This window comes from Crotalus tigris, unplaced genomic scaffold, assembly GCF_016545835.1.
Source record: "Crotalus tigris isolate CLP2741 ecotype Arizona unplaced genomic scaffold, ASM1654583v1 scf7180000024376.1991246, whole genome shotgun sequence".
NCBI classification, from domain to species: domain Eukaryota; kingdom Metazoa; phylum Chordata; class Lepidosauria; order Squamata; family Viperidae; genus Crotalus; species Crotalus tigris.
This window is the reverse complement of record NW_024100546.1, coordinates 182,086-200,885: the sequence shown is the minus strand read 5'-3', so window position 1 is coordinate 200,885 and position 18,800 is coordinate 182,086. Positions and strand designations below refer to the sequence as shown.

The 18,800-nt window shown below is 35.5% G+C and overlaps 1 protein-coding gene across 1 annotated transcript; it reads right to left on the bottom strand.

Annotated features, from left to right (window-relative positions):
* Positions 1 to 316: 316 nt before the first annotated feature.
* LOC120301327 (vomeronasal type-2 receptor 26-like) lies at positions 317 to 16,858 on the bottom strand. Its single transcript, XM_039328436.1, has 6 exons — positions 16,758 to 16,858; positions 15,673 to 15,964; positions 9,514 to 10,380; positions 7,809 to 8,036; positions 4,741 to 4,867; positions 317 to 1,218 (listed from the first exon to the last, which is right to left on the bottom strand). The coding sequence occupies exons 1-6, from the start codon at positions 16,856 to 16,858 to the stop codon at positions 317 to 319; spliced, it is 2,517 nt and encodes an 838-aa protein (XP_039184370.1).
* Between the last annotated feature and the right edge of the window lie 1,942 nt (positions 16,859 to 18,800).

Sequence of the window (18,800 nt, the reverse complement as noted above, 5' to 3'; positions counted from 1 at the left end):
GTAATGAAAGTGGGAAGTAAATTGTTTATATATTTATTTTATTTTTTATTGTATTACTACTTTTCTTGTTTTTTCTATTTTTTTCTTTTCTTAACTTCTACTCTTTCTTTTTCCTCTTTTTTAGTTTGTACTAGTTTTTATTGCTGTGGGTATATTTTTTAATAAACTTTAGTAAATATTACCATACCAAAAGCAAATGTACAAATGCCACCAGAATCAGCCCAGATAGTTTCAAATAGTGCCTCAGCAAACTCTTTTTTTAAAGTGCACCATATTGTCTTCTACCTGGAAGAGATGTTATAGATTCATTTTTTCTTCAGTGTTTTCTCCACTTAAGTTGATCCCGGTTGTTCAGTTCAGGACTCACAACAATAATGTACCATTTGGGGAAAAATATGAAACTCAGCAATCCAGCACTGGAAGCTAAAATAGAGAAAATCTCCACAGCAACCATATATTTTCCTTTCGTGCTCAGATAGGTTGGAACAAATGATAACCACACACTGCAGAACACTAACATGCTGAAAGTGATAGATTTGGCCTCCTTGAAACTGTCAGGTAAATTCCTGGCAAAAAAATCTACAATGAAACTGGCAATGGCTAAAAAGCCCATGTACTCAATCACATTGTAAAACATGATGGGGGATGCCACATTACATTGCAGAGTAATTTCACCCATTCCTGAATGCATATCAGCATCCAGGAATGGTGGACTGGTTGACAGCCACACAGTACAAATGCCTACTTGAATAAGTGAACAAGAAATAACAATGGAACTGGCCAGCCCTTTCCCCATCCAACTAGTCCTTTTTGTTCCTGGTTGGGTAGCTCTGAATGCCAGAACCACAGTGATGGTTTTGGCCAATACCGAAGAAACAGCCACTGAGAAGACAGTGCCGAAAACTGATTGCTGCAGGAAACACATAACCTTCTGAGGCTGTCCAATAAAAAGGAATGTACAGAGAAAGCAGAGGAGAAGAGAGGCAAGAAGAATATAAGAGAGATCCCGGTTATTAGCTTTGACAATGGGAGTATTGTGGTGTATTCTAAATGTTTTTAACAAGGCAATAGTTATTAAGGAAAGGAAAAGAGCCCCAGTGGTTAAACTTATTCCCATAGGTTCGTTATAGGATACAAATGTTACAATTTTGGGAATGCAGGCATTCTGATGCTTATTTGGGTAAAGATCTTGTTTGCACTCAACACAGTCGGGCATATCTGTAAAACAGAAGCTTAGTTTTAGATATACACATATATTATACTGAGATAATTCATATAACTGTTAATGAGGAAGAACAGCAGTTTTCTATAATAGATACTTTTCTCTTAAAAGATGGCCCATTGTTTATCAAACTTATTTTCCTAATATGTATCCCACTGAAATGCATTCAATCCAATACTGGATCTACTAACTTCTCTTGTTCTTTTTTTTATTCCCACCATTGAAAGTACTGAAGGAAACTGCTCCATATTCATTAATAGAAAGCATCATTTTATGGAATCTCTTTGCTATAAAACAAATATTCAGAACTCCTATCTATCAAATTCAGAACTGTTATCTCCCAAACTACAGGAACTTTATATTCTGTTAACAGCTTTTTTTTTTCACTAAGATGTTTTCTTTCAGTGAGTACCCAGATTTCCAGTGAGATGACATCAGGAATTCCTTTGTACTATTATCTCCTTCAGCCCCCATTTTCATTGTTACAATTTTCTTCCTTCCATCTGCATGTTTAGCCATGATTCTTCTTCAGTGGAGGACTAGTATTATTAGTATTATGAATTTTATAGGCAACTAGATAACCTTTGAGTTACCATTTTAGAGATATTTTCTTACCTAAACAAATAAATAGAATGACCATAGACAGCAAATAAAGCAGTGGCAGCACGAGAGAGTTCTGATTTCATGTATATTAATTTTCCTTCCTTCCTTCCTTCCTTCCTTCCTTCCTTCCTTCCTTCCTTCCTTCCTTCCTTCCTTCCTTCCTTCCTTCCTTCTTGCCTGCCTGCCTGCCTGCCTGCCTGCTTGAGTGCCTTTCCCTCCCCCTCCTTGCCTGCTTGAGTGCCTTTCCCTCCCCCCTCCCTACCTCCTTCCTTTACTTTCTTCCCTATTCTTTCTGCTTTTCTCTTTGTCCCTTTGTTTTCTTCTTCCTCCCTCCCTCCATCTCCTTCTTATTTCCTTCCAAGGATCCCATCAACTGGTAGGAATCTCTCAGGAATGTTGAAAATGAGGTTGCCATGAGTGCAGCTGACCATGGTAGCACACTGGCAGTGATGAAGCAACAAATATGTTTCCAAATTTTATTTCCTCAGAGAAATAGACTCTGGCATTGTTTAATTTAGCCCATTTGGAGTACTTTCCTTGACAAAGACTTGCTCTATGATGTACAGTTTCACCCAACTGAAGATTACAACATTTCAAACACAGACAAGTGTTTTATAATATACAGATAAGGGATATAAATTGTAAGAATAGCATATCATGGATAATTCCCAGAAGCTAATATTCCACATAAATCATGTGTAGAATAGCAAGTAATCAGAGGGAAAATCTCTTTGATGTTTAAAAAAATTGCTTTAAAAACAATTTTGAAAAGCTATATTTTTAATTTGGAGGGAGGGCATTTTCTGCATTGGCCCAGCACAGCTTCTATATAACATATTTTCTGGCGTATAAGACGACTTTCTAAGCATGCAAATTGTCTCCGAAGTCGGGGGTCGTCTTATATGCCAGAAAATACGGTACATACTTCATTAAAAACAAAACAAAAAAAAAATTGGTAGGAGATGAAATTGTTGCACTTTGTCATGAGTTCAAACATAATTTCTGAAACCTGCATAGCTTTTGTTCAAGTCTAGGAAAGGACAGTGCTTCTTTACAGAGTTATCCAGAAATGGTGTCAGCTCAGTCATATCCCTGTAGAAATACCATTTCCATTTCTGCCTAGCTAAGGTCATTTTCCTGTTTATTACTGTTTCTTGGCCTTTCAACTAAAATAAACTGTAATTCAGAATTTCCAGGATCCTATACTTTATTCTTCTTAAAGAGATGGGAGTACCAGACCATCTTATTTGTCTCTTGAGAAACCTATATGTGGGTCAAGAAGCAACAGTGAGAACTGATTGTTTCAAAATTGGGAAAGGAGTCCTGCAAGGCTGTATACTGTCACCCTGCCTATTTAACTTATATGCAGAGCACATCATGAGAAAGACAGGGCTAGATTAATCAAAAGTTGGAATTAAGATTGCTGGGAGAAATATCAACAACCTAAGATATGCAGATGATACCACTCTAATGGCAGAAAGTGAAGAGGAACTAAAGAGCCTCTTGATGTGGGTGAAGAAGGAGAGTGCAAAAGTTGGCTTGAAACTCAACATTAAGAAAACCTAAATCATGGCATCTGGCCCTCTCAATTCCTGGCAAATAGATAGGGAAGAAATGGAGGTAGTGACAGATTTTATTTTCCTGGGCTCCAAGATCACCACAGATGGGGACTGCAGCCAAGAAATTAAAAGACACTTGCTTCTGAGGAGGAAAGCTATGGCAAATCTAAACAGCATACTAAAAAGCAGAGACATCACCCTACCAACAAAAGTGTTGTAGTCAAGGCCATGGTTTTCCCAGTTGCAATGTATGGATATGAAAGTTGGACCATAAGAAAGGCTGAGCACCAAAGAATTGAGGTCTTTGAACTATGGTGCTGGAAAAGACTCCTGCGAGTCCCTTGGACTTCAAGGCATTCAAACCAGTCAGTCTTAGAAGAGATCAACCCCGACTGCTCTTTAGAAGGCCAGATCCTGAAGTTGAAACTCAAATACTTTGGCCACCTAAGGAGAAGGAAGGACTCACTGGAGAAAAGCCTGATGCTGGGAAAGATTGAGGGCAATAGAAGAAGGGGATGACAGAGAATGAGGTGGCTGGCTGGAGTCACTGAAGCAGTAAGCATGAGCTTAAATGTACTCCAGAAGATGGTAGAGGACAGGAAGACTTGGAGGAACATTATCCATTGGGTCGCGATGGGTCGGACACGACTTCACAACTAACAACAACAATACTTTATAGTATTAGTCCATCTGTAGTTATTCACTGTTCAGTACCATTTAAATGAAGATAAAATATAATTCTATTCCTATTTGTTCAGAAATACACTTCATTGATTTTACAAAAATCAGAAGAATGCAATGTATTCTCCAATCTTTTATTGCAGTTCTAGAGTGAACTTATTCCTGTGCTAGGGTTCTGAAGAGGACTGAGTCCATCTCTTTCTCCTTCTACTGCTCAGAAATTTAAGAAAAAGTTTATGCTGCTATGTATGCTTAAAAAAAATCAGGCATAAAGACTGAGTTTACCTACTTAGGACACCACCTACATATCTATCTATTTTTTATTATGTAATAACCTATTTTATTAAAGAGTAATTAAAAATCTGTTTGTCTCTATAATAGTAAAGTATATAACTGTTTCGCTATCTATCTATCTATTTTCTGTTTAGACTAAGAAAATGATTGCAACTTAAAACCAACACAAAAGAACTCAAATAATGTAATTTGCTTTTTTTCTGGGGGAATAGCACAATTGAAACTGAAAATGAAATTTAGTGGCAGTAATGGATGGGTAGGATAACTTCTAATATCTAAACAGTAGAAGAATACATTAGAGAAAAAATTATAACTCTAGTGTGATCATTGTGATAGCTCATATAATTTCATATAATTTGAGAAAAGCACATCATCTCTTACCTTCCCACTCAGAAATCTTGCTTTCTGGGCAAGGAATGCAATCATAGCAGCAGAATGGCTCCCCTTCTTTCTTTTGTTTTCTGTAACCAGGTTGACACTTGTTATTACAGAGTGAGAGAGGTTGCACCTAGTTCACCAATGTGAATGGAAATCAGAAATTGACATCAATCTTCACAAGAAGAATTGCAGAATCTTTACAGACCTTTCACAGTTTATTGCAGTGATGGTGAACCTTTTAGAGACCGAGTGCCCAAAAACTGGCCCTGCCCCCACTCTACCCCCCGCCTGCCCCCGCTCTTCCCTCATCCCCCACCCAGCTTGCCCACAGGACCACTCATCACCTCCACGGCCCACCGCAGATCACCCAGGCAGCCCAGCAGCGCTATGGCGGCTATACCCTCTGCCTGTGCCCTGCAGCATCAACTGCATGATGGGGTGTGAGGGCAGAGTCTTGTCTATGCTGCCTGGCTGCCATGTCCTTGGCTGCACTGCTCCCTGTGGGCCACACTCAAGGGTGACTCTCCTTCAGGGGGTCTGCTGGAAAGTAGGGCATCACTGGGGGAGACGAGGCTGGGGCAAGGGCATGTGTGCCCACAGAGAGGGCTCCAAGTGCCGCCTCTGGCACCAGTGCCATAGATTCACTATCACTGGTTTATTGTATTCAAAGTCCTTCAGGTTAAAATGTTCTGGTGCCAAAATATTGTTTTCTGATTTTTGGATCAGCTGTTCCAAGCTCACTGGAAGAATCCCAAATTTGAAACAAGTTATTCCAATCTTCCTTGTGAGGAAATTCAATCATTGCTAAAGGACTTACTTTTTAACATTGGTTCAAATTCATAGTGCCAATTATTCCATGGATTGCTTTTTGATAAACTGCTTGCAGATGTAGATTATGTATTAATTATTAAAATTGAATATAGTGATTCAATTGGAACTGATGTATAAAACTTTATATACAAACATAGCTATATACATACATACAGTGCATTCAGAAAGGCTGTTATGCTGCAGCCTGATTCTACAGTTGTTGAAATTCATTTTTTTCTCATTATTCTACACTTAGTACCCCATAATGATAAAGTAAAAACAGAATTTTAGAAATTCCTATAAATTTATTAAAAAGAATAAAAAAAACCATTGAAATATTACATTGGCATAAATATTCAGATCCTCTGCAGCAACACTTGAAATTTAGCTCTGGTAACTTCCATTTCTCTTGATGTTTCTACACCTTGATTGGAGTTAACCAATGGTAAATTAAATTGATTGGACAGGCACACACCTTTCTATAGAAGGCCTCATAGCTGACAATGCATACTGTAGCAGAGCAAAAGCCATGCCCGCAGAGTTCAGAGACAGGATTATTGCAAGGGGAAAGCTACAATAAAATGTCTGCTCCACTGAAGGTTCCTAAGAGCACAGTGGCATTCATAATTCTCAAATGGAAAAAGCTTAGCACAACCAAGGCTCTTCCAAGAGCTGGTCGCTCGGTCAAACTAAGAAATTATGGGAGAAGGACCTTAGTAACAGAGGTGACCAAGAACCCAATGGTCCCTCTGACTGAGCTCAAGAGATCCTATGTGGAATGGGGCCAAAGTTCCAGAAAGACAACCATCACTGCACACCTTCACCGATATGGGCTTTATGGCAAAATGGCTAAATGTAAAACACAGTGTAAAACATATGAAAGCCTGCTTGGTCTGATGAAACCAAGACTGAAGTGTTTGGCCTCAATTTTAAATATTATGTCTGGAAGAAACCAGGCACTGTTCATCACCTGCCCAATATTGTTCCAACAGTGAAGCATGGTAGTGGCAGCATCATGCTGTGGGGGTGTTTTCAGCATCAGGGACTGGAAGACTGGTCAGGGTTGAAGGGAAGATGAATGGAGCAAAGTACAGGGATATTCTCAATAAAAATCTGTTTCACAGTGCTTAGGACCTCAGACTGGAGTGAAGATTCACTTTCCAACATGACGATCCTAAGCATACAGCCAAGACAACACAGGAGTGGCTTAGAAACAACTCTGTGAATGTCCTAGAGTGGCTCAGGCAGAGCCCTGACTTGAACCCTATTTAACATGTCTGGAGGAACCTGAAAATGATAGTTCACCAACAGTCATCATCCAACTTGACTGAGCTTGAGAGGATTTACAAGGAAGAATGGTAGAAAGTCCCCCAATCCAGGTGTGCAATGCTTGAGGCTGTAATTGCTACCAAAGGTGCTTTAACAAAGTACTGAGTAAAGGATCTGAATATTTATGCCAATGTAATATTTCAATGTTTTTTTAAATAAATTTACAGGAATTTCTAAAATTCTGTTTTCACTATCATCATGGGGTACTGAGTGTAGATTAATGAGGGAAAAAATGAATTTGAACAATTATAGAATCAGGCTGCAGCAAAACAAAATTGACAAAAGTGAAGGCTGAATACTTTCTGAATGCACTGTACATAGCAACTTGATGAAACGTTTGATAAAAGTGGGATTTTATATATTGCCTTGAACATAAGCTTCTTTAAGAATTTCAAAAAATGTAATATTTGCTTATCATTGATTTAATTTTAAGGTATCTGAGCACAAAGAAAAAAAAACAAATAGAAGAAATGTACAATGTAGAAAGTTGAGAAAGAAAGAAAATAATGTCTTCACACTGAGTTATGACATGAGAAAAAGAAAAACTTGAAAAACACTTTTTTTTGCCAAAATATATCAATAACCAAAATTGAAATGAACATAAATGAATTCATCCTCCTATATTAGAATAAAAACAGTAAAAAGAGACCATTATGGATAGGATACAATTATATATAATATTCATATAAATGCATGTCCAATTATAGAAACTTGTTGCATAGATGTGCATGTTAGAGGAGCATAACGTTTGTACGCGTGGAGACATTCAGATAGAACTTGTTTTTATACATACATTAAAATCAGTAGTTGAATCCAAAATGTTACTAAGGTTGAAGAAATAAGAAACAGAGTAAAACTATACAATATTTGGCAAATCATTCATGGTGAGCAAGAAATATATCCTGAGTCATATTTTAAGACAGTTATCCTACCTGATTAAACCAGTCATGCCAAACAATGAGATTTTTGTTCATCATCAATTTGTGGTCTCTTGCTACTTGTGAGTTGAACATTCCAACTTTTACTCCAATTAAAGACTCATTTGGAAACAAAACCCAGTTTATAACATCAAATGTTGTCAGAAGTACACCATTCTGGTCAAAGGAAATCTTTTCCCCAATGGTATTATTAAAAGACACTTGCTTCAGAAAATAGAGCAACTGAGGATGGAAAGGAAAACAAATGGAAACAAAGAAAATATTCCAATACGTGAAACTGAACAAAGATGAGAACAATTGTGTCAGGCCCCAAAACCAGGAAAGACATGTGATGATTTCTTTCAAACACAGTTCTTTATTATTGCACATTTATAATCAGAATTTTGCCACTTTACTCTTGAGAACTGTTTGGGAGGGGCTGTCTTCACCTTTTTCCCTTACACAAAATATCTGGACTGACCTGCTTCTTATTCCTCTTGATTGCACTCCCCCCACCCAGATTCCTACCTACTACATTCCATCACAATTTAATTTAACACTAACAAGTTGTTACACCTATGTACTCATAGACACAAGCACATATATGTACTTAGGGTTAATGAAAAATAGCAGCCTCAAATGCCTCTCATAGTATCAAGTTCTGTCGCTTCTAAAAAATCAAATTGTCTTAACAAGCAAAAAATCATCTGGCAATTCATTATTCATAGCGTTGAGAAATCCAGGAAATGGATCTCAAAAATACTATAAATTAAGACTTCAGCGATAAAATGAATTTTGTGATGAAGATAAAATTAGCCTTCATTCAAAAGGAAGATTTATTCTAACTGAAACCTAAATAGTTTGTGTGAGAGCCAGTCTGTGAGAGCAATGGTTAAGATACCAGGCTATAAACCAGAGCATGAGTTTTGGTTCTGCCTCAGCCATGAAGTCAACAGGGTGAACATGGGCCAGTTCGTCCCTCAGCTTTAGGGGGAAAAAGCAATGCTATACCATATCCAAACATTTAGCCAAGAAAAGTGCAGAAACTAGTCTAGGCAGTTGCCAGGAGTTAAAACTGAGTAGAGCACAGACGTACAACCACCTAAATAAATAATGAATATGTTTGTGATATGAATGTGTTTCCTGAATACCAGTTAATCTTTGTGGTAGTTAATTTTAACATTAATTAATTGAGTAGATAATAGCTACAGCTATTATCACTCACCTTGAACTGGTCTTTAACAATACTAAACTGAACTCAACTACTATATACTTGGGATTAAGCTCTATTTAAATTAGTGCAAAATAATTATGAGTAAATCTGTTTAGGTTTAGCTTGAGAATGAAAAGAAGAGAAGGCTTCTCAAATTTTACATTTAAAAAATAGGAAATGACATCTTACATAACATAAAATAATATTTTTAAATATGTTTCTCATGAAAGTTACATTAAAGAATGCAGTGTGAGCCCTACAAAAGTGTTTCAACTTGGCAAACTATTTCAAGTGTCTTTTTTACATAAACTACTGCTCATAATTATAATAAAAATGGATCAAAACACTGTACACACAGTATTATAGGCATGATTATGCTGACACATGGATTCTTACTACAAGTTGGCCCACCAGGGTTTATATAAACAACTACTACTATGCTTTTATTGTAGTAATGGCCCCACCAGTGAAAATGATGCATTAATAGACATTTTAGATATACATTACCTCCCATGACTGCTGAGTCAGAGATGTCCATTTCTCCCTCTTCATCATTCTGTTCTGCTTGAATCTGGATGAATACATGGCATGCAAAGCATGAGCCACAGCAAAGGCAGCATTATAGATGCTGTAGCTGTGCCCAGTAATGTTTTTTTCCAAAAGGTTTTCAGAAATGTTCTCCAAGCTCTCCAGCCCAGTGCAGAGATCACTATTTGTATGGTTCAAAATCCAGTTGGGGAAGGTGCAACCAAAAGCGTAAGACCAAAAGTCTCTTATTAAGAAATCTTCTTTTGCATTGGAAGGCTTTCTCTCCAGAATGAATTGCAGAAATCCTGGCAGCCCATTGGAATGGACAATCAATGATAAAGCTCCAGAGTAGATAAGTTTAGCAGATTTCTGACCCTGTTTATTACTATAGGACTTAAGTTCTAGCTGAGCAGTCAAAATCCACACTTTACCTTCTGTTGTGTTTGTTTTTTCACTGTCTCTTCCTAGGCCTAGCAACCAGTTCAAAAACACTGGAGTTTGAAGATTACCAAACAGGAGAAATACATTGGCTGTGCTGGTTACAAATTTATTCCATAGTTTAAATGTCCATTTTTTAATATCCCCATATTCAATTATCATGCCTAAGTTATGGACTGTTTCTATAAAATCAAAACAAATCCCATGAGTGGCAAATTCTGGTAGTATAACTCGAAGTACCCATTCAGCATTAATTCCAGTTGCAATGAAAAATCCAATCCATGTCCACCTGAAATAAAGAAGTAATTCAAGAATCTCCCTGTACTGATAATCTTCATTTGGGACCATTTGGTAGAAGTAAGGGGATTGGGTGTGATCCATCATCACTGGAGCAGAGCCATAGGACAGCTGAACAGATTGGTATTTGAAGAATTAACAAATAATGAAATAGAATGGAATTATTTATTGTTCTATATTTTAAAGAAGAGAGCTGATCCTTTTTTAGAACACAAACTTCATCAAAACACAAAAAATAATTAATTACTATATTTTATAGTTTGAAGTTCTTTTGGATAAGAAAACATTTCCAATTTTTTGTGACTACCATTTAACATTACTCAGTAAAAAGAGCCTTTAAGGAAAACAAATTCTATTCTGATAAGGTATTCACAATTTTAATAGGAGTAAATGTGTATAGAAATACATATACAAGCTATGGATACTACTTTGGAAAGAAAAGATTTATATTTGGTGATGTTATACTCACTCTCATTTCAAAATGTTAAATAATTTCATAATGTACATTTCTGGCAGCATATCTGACTTGATATCAATTGTCCTAATATCAATTGGGAGACAAATTCTGCAGCAAGTGGGAGATCAAAATAGATTCCTAACCTAACCAGCCTAGCTGACAATTTCGTCATCAAAAAGGTAGAGGAGGAAACTAGAGGAATTAGAGGAAAAACTATACTGAACCTAATTTTTTACTAAAAGAGAAAAAGTAATAGAGAGAGCCTTTAAAAAATTCCATGATGAAAATTCTAAAGGGGAAAACAACTCAAGATGTGTGGGAAACTCTACAAAATATGATCATAAAGTCCAGCACATTTCCATTGAAAAAGAAAAACAAGAAATCCAAGAAGAAACCAGCATGTTTGCACAAAAATCTCTTTGATAAATTTTCTGTTAGATATCCATTTACAATTATTTTGGCTGTTTGTTTACAATAAATTGTTTTGATTACATTTATAAAGTTTTTTTCCAAAGTCTATTTCTGCAAGTTGCTGGAACATAAATTATACTTTCTGCGCATCAAGGAATATTAAAGCCACCTGTTTCCCTGAATCAATTTCATAGTACTCTAACACAGGGGTGTCAAACTGCTAGCCCACAGGCTGGATGCGTTATGAGGAAACTGCGCCTACCCCATCGCCAGCAATGGGGGGAAAAGCTTTGATACGTTGTGCAACATCACATGACATCGCAAGTTTGGCATGTCTGCTCTAACACATCAAGAATCATTCTTAAATTATTTTTATCTGTCTTTTAGGTAGAAAACCATTTTGGTTTTCTACCTAAATACATTGTAATCCACCAATAAGTCAAAATTTATAATCCAATAGGCTTCTAACAAATAGGAGAGGTAAAGAATAAAAATAATAAATGATAAAAAAGAGCAAAAGGGAAAAAAGAAAAAAAGAAGGAAAAATATACCAAAATTTGTAATCCAAGTATTCTGTTCAGAGGAATTTCTTATGATTCACTCTTTCAAAACAGCTTGTAAAAATTCCAGGTCAAACTGTATTTGTAATCCAGGGAAGGCTGATGACTTCAAACACTTTTATTTATAATTGTAATCTATCCTTTAGGACAGGGCAATCCAAAAAGAGTCTTTTTTTTCAGCCACAATCTTCAGGACTTTAAATTCCAAGGACACCAAAATGTTTAAACTATAAGCTATATCTGGGCATACAGCCACATTTTTAAGACTCCAATCAGAGCAACTCAGTAGGATAAAGACAAGGGGGAAAAAAGCAAGCTTGAAGGTAGTTCTCAGTTTTGCCACTGGATGTCATTTGATGTCCATTCCCACCCCACTTTACAAAAGTTTAAGAAGTTAAAACCCGCTAGTTCCCAAACAAGGAATAAACAAAAAAAAAGATTTATAAATCCAAACGTTTTCCAAATTATCCTTCTTTTATGCCTCAGTTATCTTCACAATATTGTTTTAAGTCATTTTAATTGCCCCAAAGCTTAAACCACTGCTTATAGTTCAGGAGGGAAGGGTAAGGAAAAAAGCCCCCTCCTCCCTGAGCTTGGGAATTTCTTGCTTTTGAATGCTGTTTCCCAGAACCGGTATTTTCACTTGTAGAGAGATAAGGAAAATAGTCTCACCCAGATCAGCTGTTTTGCCTTTTGCTTGTAAAATTTGTTGTCTCCAACAATCAGATACCTGAATGTCTTTCAGCAATGGAAGCTTTTGCTTACCCGAATTTAATTAACTACAATAAAGCTGTGACTTATAAAGATATTTTGGACAATGAAGGAAAATTGAAAGATTTACAAGAACAAGATATTGATCTAGCATGGTGGCCATATCTGCAAATTCAAACGAGATATGAAAAAGTTGCTAAAACAATGGGATTTTATAAAGAACAGACATACTGTATATGCCGGCATATTAGACGACCCGGCGTATAAGACGACTCCCGTCTTTGTCGCCGAGCCGCATTCCTAGAATGTCGTCTTATACGCCAGAAACTACCAGTATTTCCGGCGTATAAGACGACTCGGCGTATAAGAGGACCCCCGTCTTTGGCGCCGAGTTTAGCACTTCCGGAAGTCGTCTTATACACCAGCATATATGGTAATTTGATCAGATACTGTTAAAAACAGATGAAAAGTTGATTAAGAAACTCTATAGATTTCTGTTATACTTAAAGATGGAGGAGGAACAAGTAAAAGAAACAATGATAACATGGGCAAAGAACTTTGGATATAATATAAAATTAGAAGACTGGCAAAAGATATGGGAAAGAAATGTTAAATTAACTAAAGTAGTGGCATATAAAAAAAACTTATATAAAATGTTTTACAGATAGCATATGACACCAGTGAGATTAGCAAAAATGTTGGAAATGCAAACAAAAACCAGTTACTTATTATCATATCTGGTGGACATGCCCTAAAGCAAAAAGATTTTGGATTAAAATACATTGATGGTTGGAGAAAATGACTAAAAAATAAATAGACTTTAACTCAGAATTATTTTTGTTAGGAATAATAGGAGCAATTTATGAGAAAGATTGCATATATTTAATACTACACGTACTAACAGCAGCAAGAATTGTATTTGCCCAACATTGGAAAAATGAAAATTTATCAGCTGAAGAAATACTAATTAAGAAAAATTTAGAATATGCAGAAATAGACTAACTTTAAAGAGAAAAGAGAAAAAAGACTCAGTGAATTTAGTTAATTTAACATTTCTTTCCCATACCTTTTGCCAGTCTTCTAATTTTATATTATTATCCAATGAAAATTGGATAATTTCTATCAATGGCTAGAAAAGTTAGAGATAAAGGAATGTAATATGTAACTTTGAATATATATTAGCAAGAAGAAGACTATTGAGCAATTAATTAACATATTGTTTATGATAATTAACTATTATCTATTATTGTTTGTTAAACACATGAACCCAGACATTATGCTGTTTGCTAAATATTGAGAATGTTATTTGGAAACCCTAATCCCAACACTAACCCCACCTTATTTCCTAACCCTATAAAAACTAATAAAATTTATACAAAAAATCTCTCTGATAAATTGAAACCCAAAAAGGACAAGTACAAAAAATGGAAAGAGGGACACACAACTAAGGCAGAGTATCAGCAGACGAAATCAAGAAATGCTCATAATGAACAAAGACTTGCAACAAAAGTCAAAGATAATTTAAAAAAAGTTTATTTCAACATATAAATAACAAAAAAAAATCAAGGAAACAGTAGGTCCACTGAAGAGAGAAGATGGCAAGGCAGCAGAGAGAAAGTGAGACTGCTTAACTCATTCTTTGCATCAGTCTTCATGCAAAAAGAAACTATAGCCCAACCTACCAAAAATATAACTGTAAAAGGCAGACTAGAAATAAAAATTAAAATAACTAAGAAAATGGTTAGAAAACACCTATCTGATCTTGATGAATATAAATCAACAGGATCTGATGGATTACATCCTAGAGTTCTGAAGGAGCTGGCAGATGTTATTTCAAAACAATTCAACAAAGTAGACCACAACACACTTCTCGGTAAGACAGAAAAATGTGGTATAGAAAACATCACCACCAGATCAATTTGTAACTGGCTGACAAACTGTACTCAATGAGTTGTCTTAATGATACTACATCTACATGGAGGGAAGTAAGCGGTGAGGTACCACAAGGTTCCGTCTTGGACCCAGTACTCTTCAATATCTTTATAAATAACTTAGATGAGAGAATAGAAGGGAACTCATCAAATTTGCAGATGACACTAAGCTGGCAGCAATAGTCAATATCCCAGAAGAGAAGCTCAGGATCCAAAAAGATCTTGACAGATTTGAACAATGGACCTGATCCAACAAAATGAAATTTAATGTGGAGAAAAGCAAGCTTGTACACCTAGGCAGGAAAAACCAAAGTTACAAGTAGAGATTAGGCTAAATCTGGCTCTAAAACAATAACTGGGTGAGGGACCTTGGAGTCCTTGTGGATGATCACTTAAACATGAGTCAGCAGTGTGTGACAGCAGCCAAAAAAGCTAATACAGTCCTTGGTTGTATAAACAGAGGAATAGAATCAAAATCACATGAAGTATTAGTACTGCTTTATAAAGCCTTAAGAAGGCCATACTTGCAATATTGCATCCGGTTTTGGTCACCACATTGCAAAAAAGATGTTAAGACTTTGTAAAAAGTGCAAAAAAAGAGCAATTAAAATGATCAAGGACCTGGAGACAAAAATATATGAAGAAGGGTTGCAGGAATTGGGTATGGGTAGTCTACAGAAAAGAAGTACTAAGGGTGACATGACAGCAGTGTTCCAATATTTGAGGGGCTGCCACAAAAAAAGAGGGGATTAACCTATTTTCCAAAACACCAGAAGGCAAGACAAGAAACAATGGATGGAAACTACTCAAGAAGAAAAGCAACCTGGAATTAATGAGGAACTTCCTAACAGTGAGAACAATTAACCAGTGGGACCGCTTGCTTTCAGAAGGTGTGGGTGCTTCATGACTGAAGTTTTTCAGAAGAGACTGGGAAGTTACTTGTCTGAAATGGTATAAGGTCTCCTGCTTGAGCAGGGAGTTGGACTAGATAACCTTCAAGGTCCCTTCCAGCTCTATTCTGATTGGCTTAATGGATCTGCTGTGGGATCCTTTCATGGACAAAATGTGGCAAGAATTCATCCTTCCCAGATAGTGTAAAGGTTTTGATAGTTATTTGACAGTTATCAGCTATTATTTAAATTTTGTGCAAAGAAATATTTTTAATGCTGGAACTCTCTCTGACAGATTAGCTATGTTGCCATTTCAGTAAGCTTAATATGATTACTGGAAATAAATTGATCTTTGTCTAGAGAAGACACCAATAACTGACGAGAAAAAATGATAATTGGATTACTACTAAATGTTTGTAATCCACACCTATAATATAACTTACCTGAGAAATCTTATAGATGCTAAAAATAGTTGGGATTTGATAGGAAGATTCAATGCCAAGTCCTTCAATGATTGCAAGAAGATTGCCTTTATTGCCACAGTGGTAATTGGGGAGAAAATGCTTCTTTGGAGAAATAAATTGCATTGCAGAACGAAAGGCCCATCTAGTATTGATATGGCTATCATAGATATGGAATCCAAGGGTAATGTTGGGTAAGATCTGGGGATCTTCATTGATTTTCTTTATGGCAAAGACCAAGGCAAGAATATGCTGGTAGTTCTGAGTTATAACCCTACAGTGGGGTTATACCATAGTTTAAGAGGAATACTTGGTACAAAAACCTGAGCAATCACCCCAAAAGATAATCTATAAATTAAAGGAAGGCAGAGGTGCACCCTTTTATATAGTGTCAAACAAAATTACATAAAATCCATGTAAAATCTCTGGAGTTGATTTATAATATAGTTTAGATCTACATTTTATGTCTCTATATATTTTATGTACAGAAATTTTCTGATAGATTTAAAATCATTATATAATTTTGATTACTCTAGTCTAGAGGAAAACATTCAGAATTAATTTTTTTGAAAAAAATATGGTGATCTGGCATGAAGAAGAGTTGTAATTTCAAGCAAGAATTAAAAGAAACTCTGCAAATGAATGAGAATGCATTTCCTATTAGAAAATTAAACATTGTAATTGTAACTTTAACCAAGAGGAATGTTGAATTCAGAAAATATTAATCTAAATGAATGAAAATGCATTTGCTAGTTGAGTTTTAAATATGTAATTATAGCTTTTTATGGACTTATTTAGCTAAATTTAGGCTTCATAATTATGTTGATAACTTTTAGATTTATTAAAAATTATTTTAAATACCAATATATAAGCAATATTTCCTCAGAGAAGTAGAGGAGCAAAAATAGATTTCTAATCTGTTCTTTATTTCTCAAAACAATCTACTTCATTCCTTCATTGCAAACAATTACACTCATAAAATTGGTCCATCAAAAGGATTTGGTCTGGAGACAAAGAATGTGTGACAAACAAGGCCACCAAAGAGTAAATCCCCAGGCTGAAGGTACTTGTGAAAAATATGATGGTGATCTACATTTCGGCACTTTACATGTCTCTGGCCTGTCACATGGGGCAGCAACAGGAAGAGCAATGCAGCTTCTATCAACATATTAAGTACAAACTGACCCTCTAAACTAAAACACCAATGCATCTACAGCCACATCTATGATAATAACAATAGCTAGATATACATGAAAATTTAAATATAATGACTGAATTACAGAGTATATGCTTGAAACAATTTGATTAAAATCTGTCTGTAATTTTAGACCTGACTTTATGTAAATACAATATATGCATCCACACATGCACAGAGAGAGAGAGAGAGAGAGAGAGAGAGAGAGAGAGAGAGAGAGAGAGAGATACAATCACACAGGAATATGTGATCACACTTGTAGGTTTTGATACAAACAAGAGGGAAATAGGAAAGGAATAGAGATAATTATAGCTGTTTGATGGCTAGAATTGGTGAATCCTTTATAGCATTGCTAAGAACTGTGATATATTTCCCTTGAAAATGTATTATATTCAGGCTGTTCTGTAAATAAACATAAAAACATGTTTTAGAAACACATTATTTCTAATAAAATGCACCACTCCAAAAAATGTTTTTTATTTCCTTATTGGAACCAAATTACAAATATACAGTAAAGACATGTAGAAAATAGGCAAATCCTCAGGTCAGAAGTTCTTACAGTAATTAACTGGATGACTGCCTATAATATCTATTGGTAAAGTCTACTTTGGGGAGAACCATTGTTCCATTTCTTTTCATCAATCCTTTCAGAAACAATCCTCCTCCTCCTCCTCCTCCTCCTCCTCCTCCTCCTCCTCTTCCTCCTCCTGTGCTTTTTTGTGATTTAAGATCATGGCCAAAAATATACCTGGACTGAAAGCCACTGGTAATAGGCTGGAAGGGATTCAATCTAGACAGAGGACTACCATATCCTTCCATTGGATGATTTTATGGACAATTCTCAAATAATATCTTGTTCTACACTTATAGGCCATCAAAAAGTACATCTCACTTTTATCTCTGGCAAGGTTTTAAATGTTCTGGAAATGGAGATGATTCCATGATCCATGACATGATCAAATTATATTATGATACAAAGGTAATGATAGCAATCTTTTATTTAAAACAAGTTATATTTCCCCACCAAAAAAATTCAATATCATAGAGAGTATGTAAAATGATTTTAAAAAACAGTAATGAGGAATTCATGAATATAAACCGTACCATTTGCTTAGTATTCCTTCTATAAGCCAGTCCCACTGGGGTCAGACTGATATCTTTTTTTTTACTACAAGTGTTAATCTTATTTTATGTTACATCATGCTAATTATTGCTGCTGACATTCATATATTATACTGTTTTTTATGTATTTAAATATTTTATTGAATACAAAGGAAAGAAAAAAGATTAAAAAACATTGAACGTGGTGTATCATCTTTCACATACATCTTTGTCTAATCATTCCATACTTTACATATAAGAATAAATATTACATATACAGCTATACATATCAAATCCCCTATTTATATCCCTTCTATCGATTTCCTTCTTGTTTCCCTCCACTTATAAAATTTATTCCAAATTCAGTAATATTCTGTTTCCTCCTGGTTTTTTAATTCCTTAGTCATCTTATCCAGTTCAGCGCAATGTAAAATTTTTCTTATTAGCACATTTCCACTAGGCACTTCAATTGCTTTCCAATTTTGGTCAAACAAGATCCTTATTGCCGCTATCACATGTATAATTAAATATATATCATCTTTGTTTATATTTTTTCTAATATTCCTAATAAAAACATCTCGGGTTTATATTCAATTTTTTGACCTGTCATTTCTATTATCCATCTTCAGACCCTAAGCCAATAAACCTGTACTTCTTTACAAACCCACCAAATGTGAAAGAATGTACCTTTTTCCTTTTTACATTTCCAACAAATTGGGGAGTAACCACTATACATTTTTGCGAGTCTGGCCGGTGGCAGATACCATCTGTAAAGCATCTTAAAAAGATTTTCTTTATAAAATGATGCCAATGT

Excerpts from the sequence above, each read along its gene's own strand:
- LOC120301327 (XM_039328436.1), bottom strand. The coding sequence starts at position 16,858 with ATGTTGATAGAAGCTGCATTGCTCTTCCTGTTGCTGCCCCATGTGACA. Across the intron at positions 10,381-15,672 it reads GCATCTATAAGATTTCTCAG|CTGTCCTATGGCTCTGCTCC; the intron begins GTAAGTTATATT and ends CAATCTGTTCAG. Across the intron at positions 1,219-4,740 it reads CAAGATTTCTGAGTGGGAAG|ATATGCCCGACTGTGTTGAG; the intron begins GTAAGAGATGAT and ends TCTGTTTTACAG.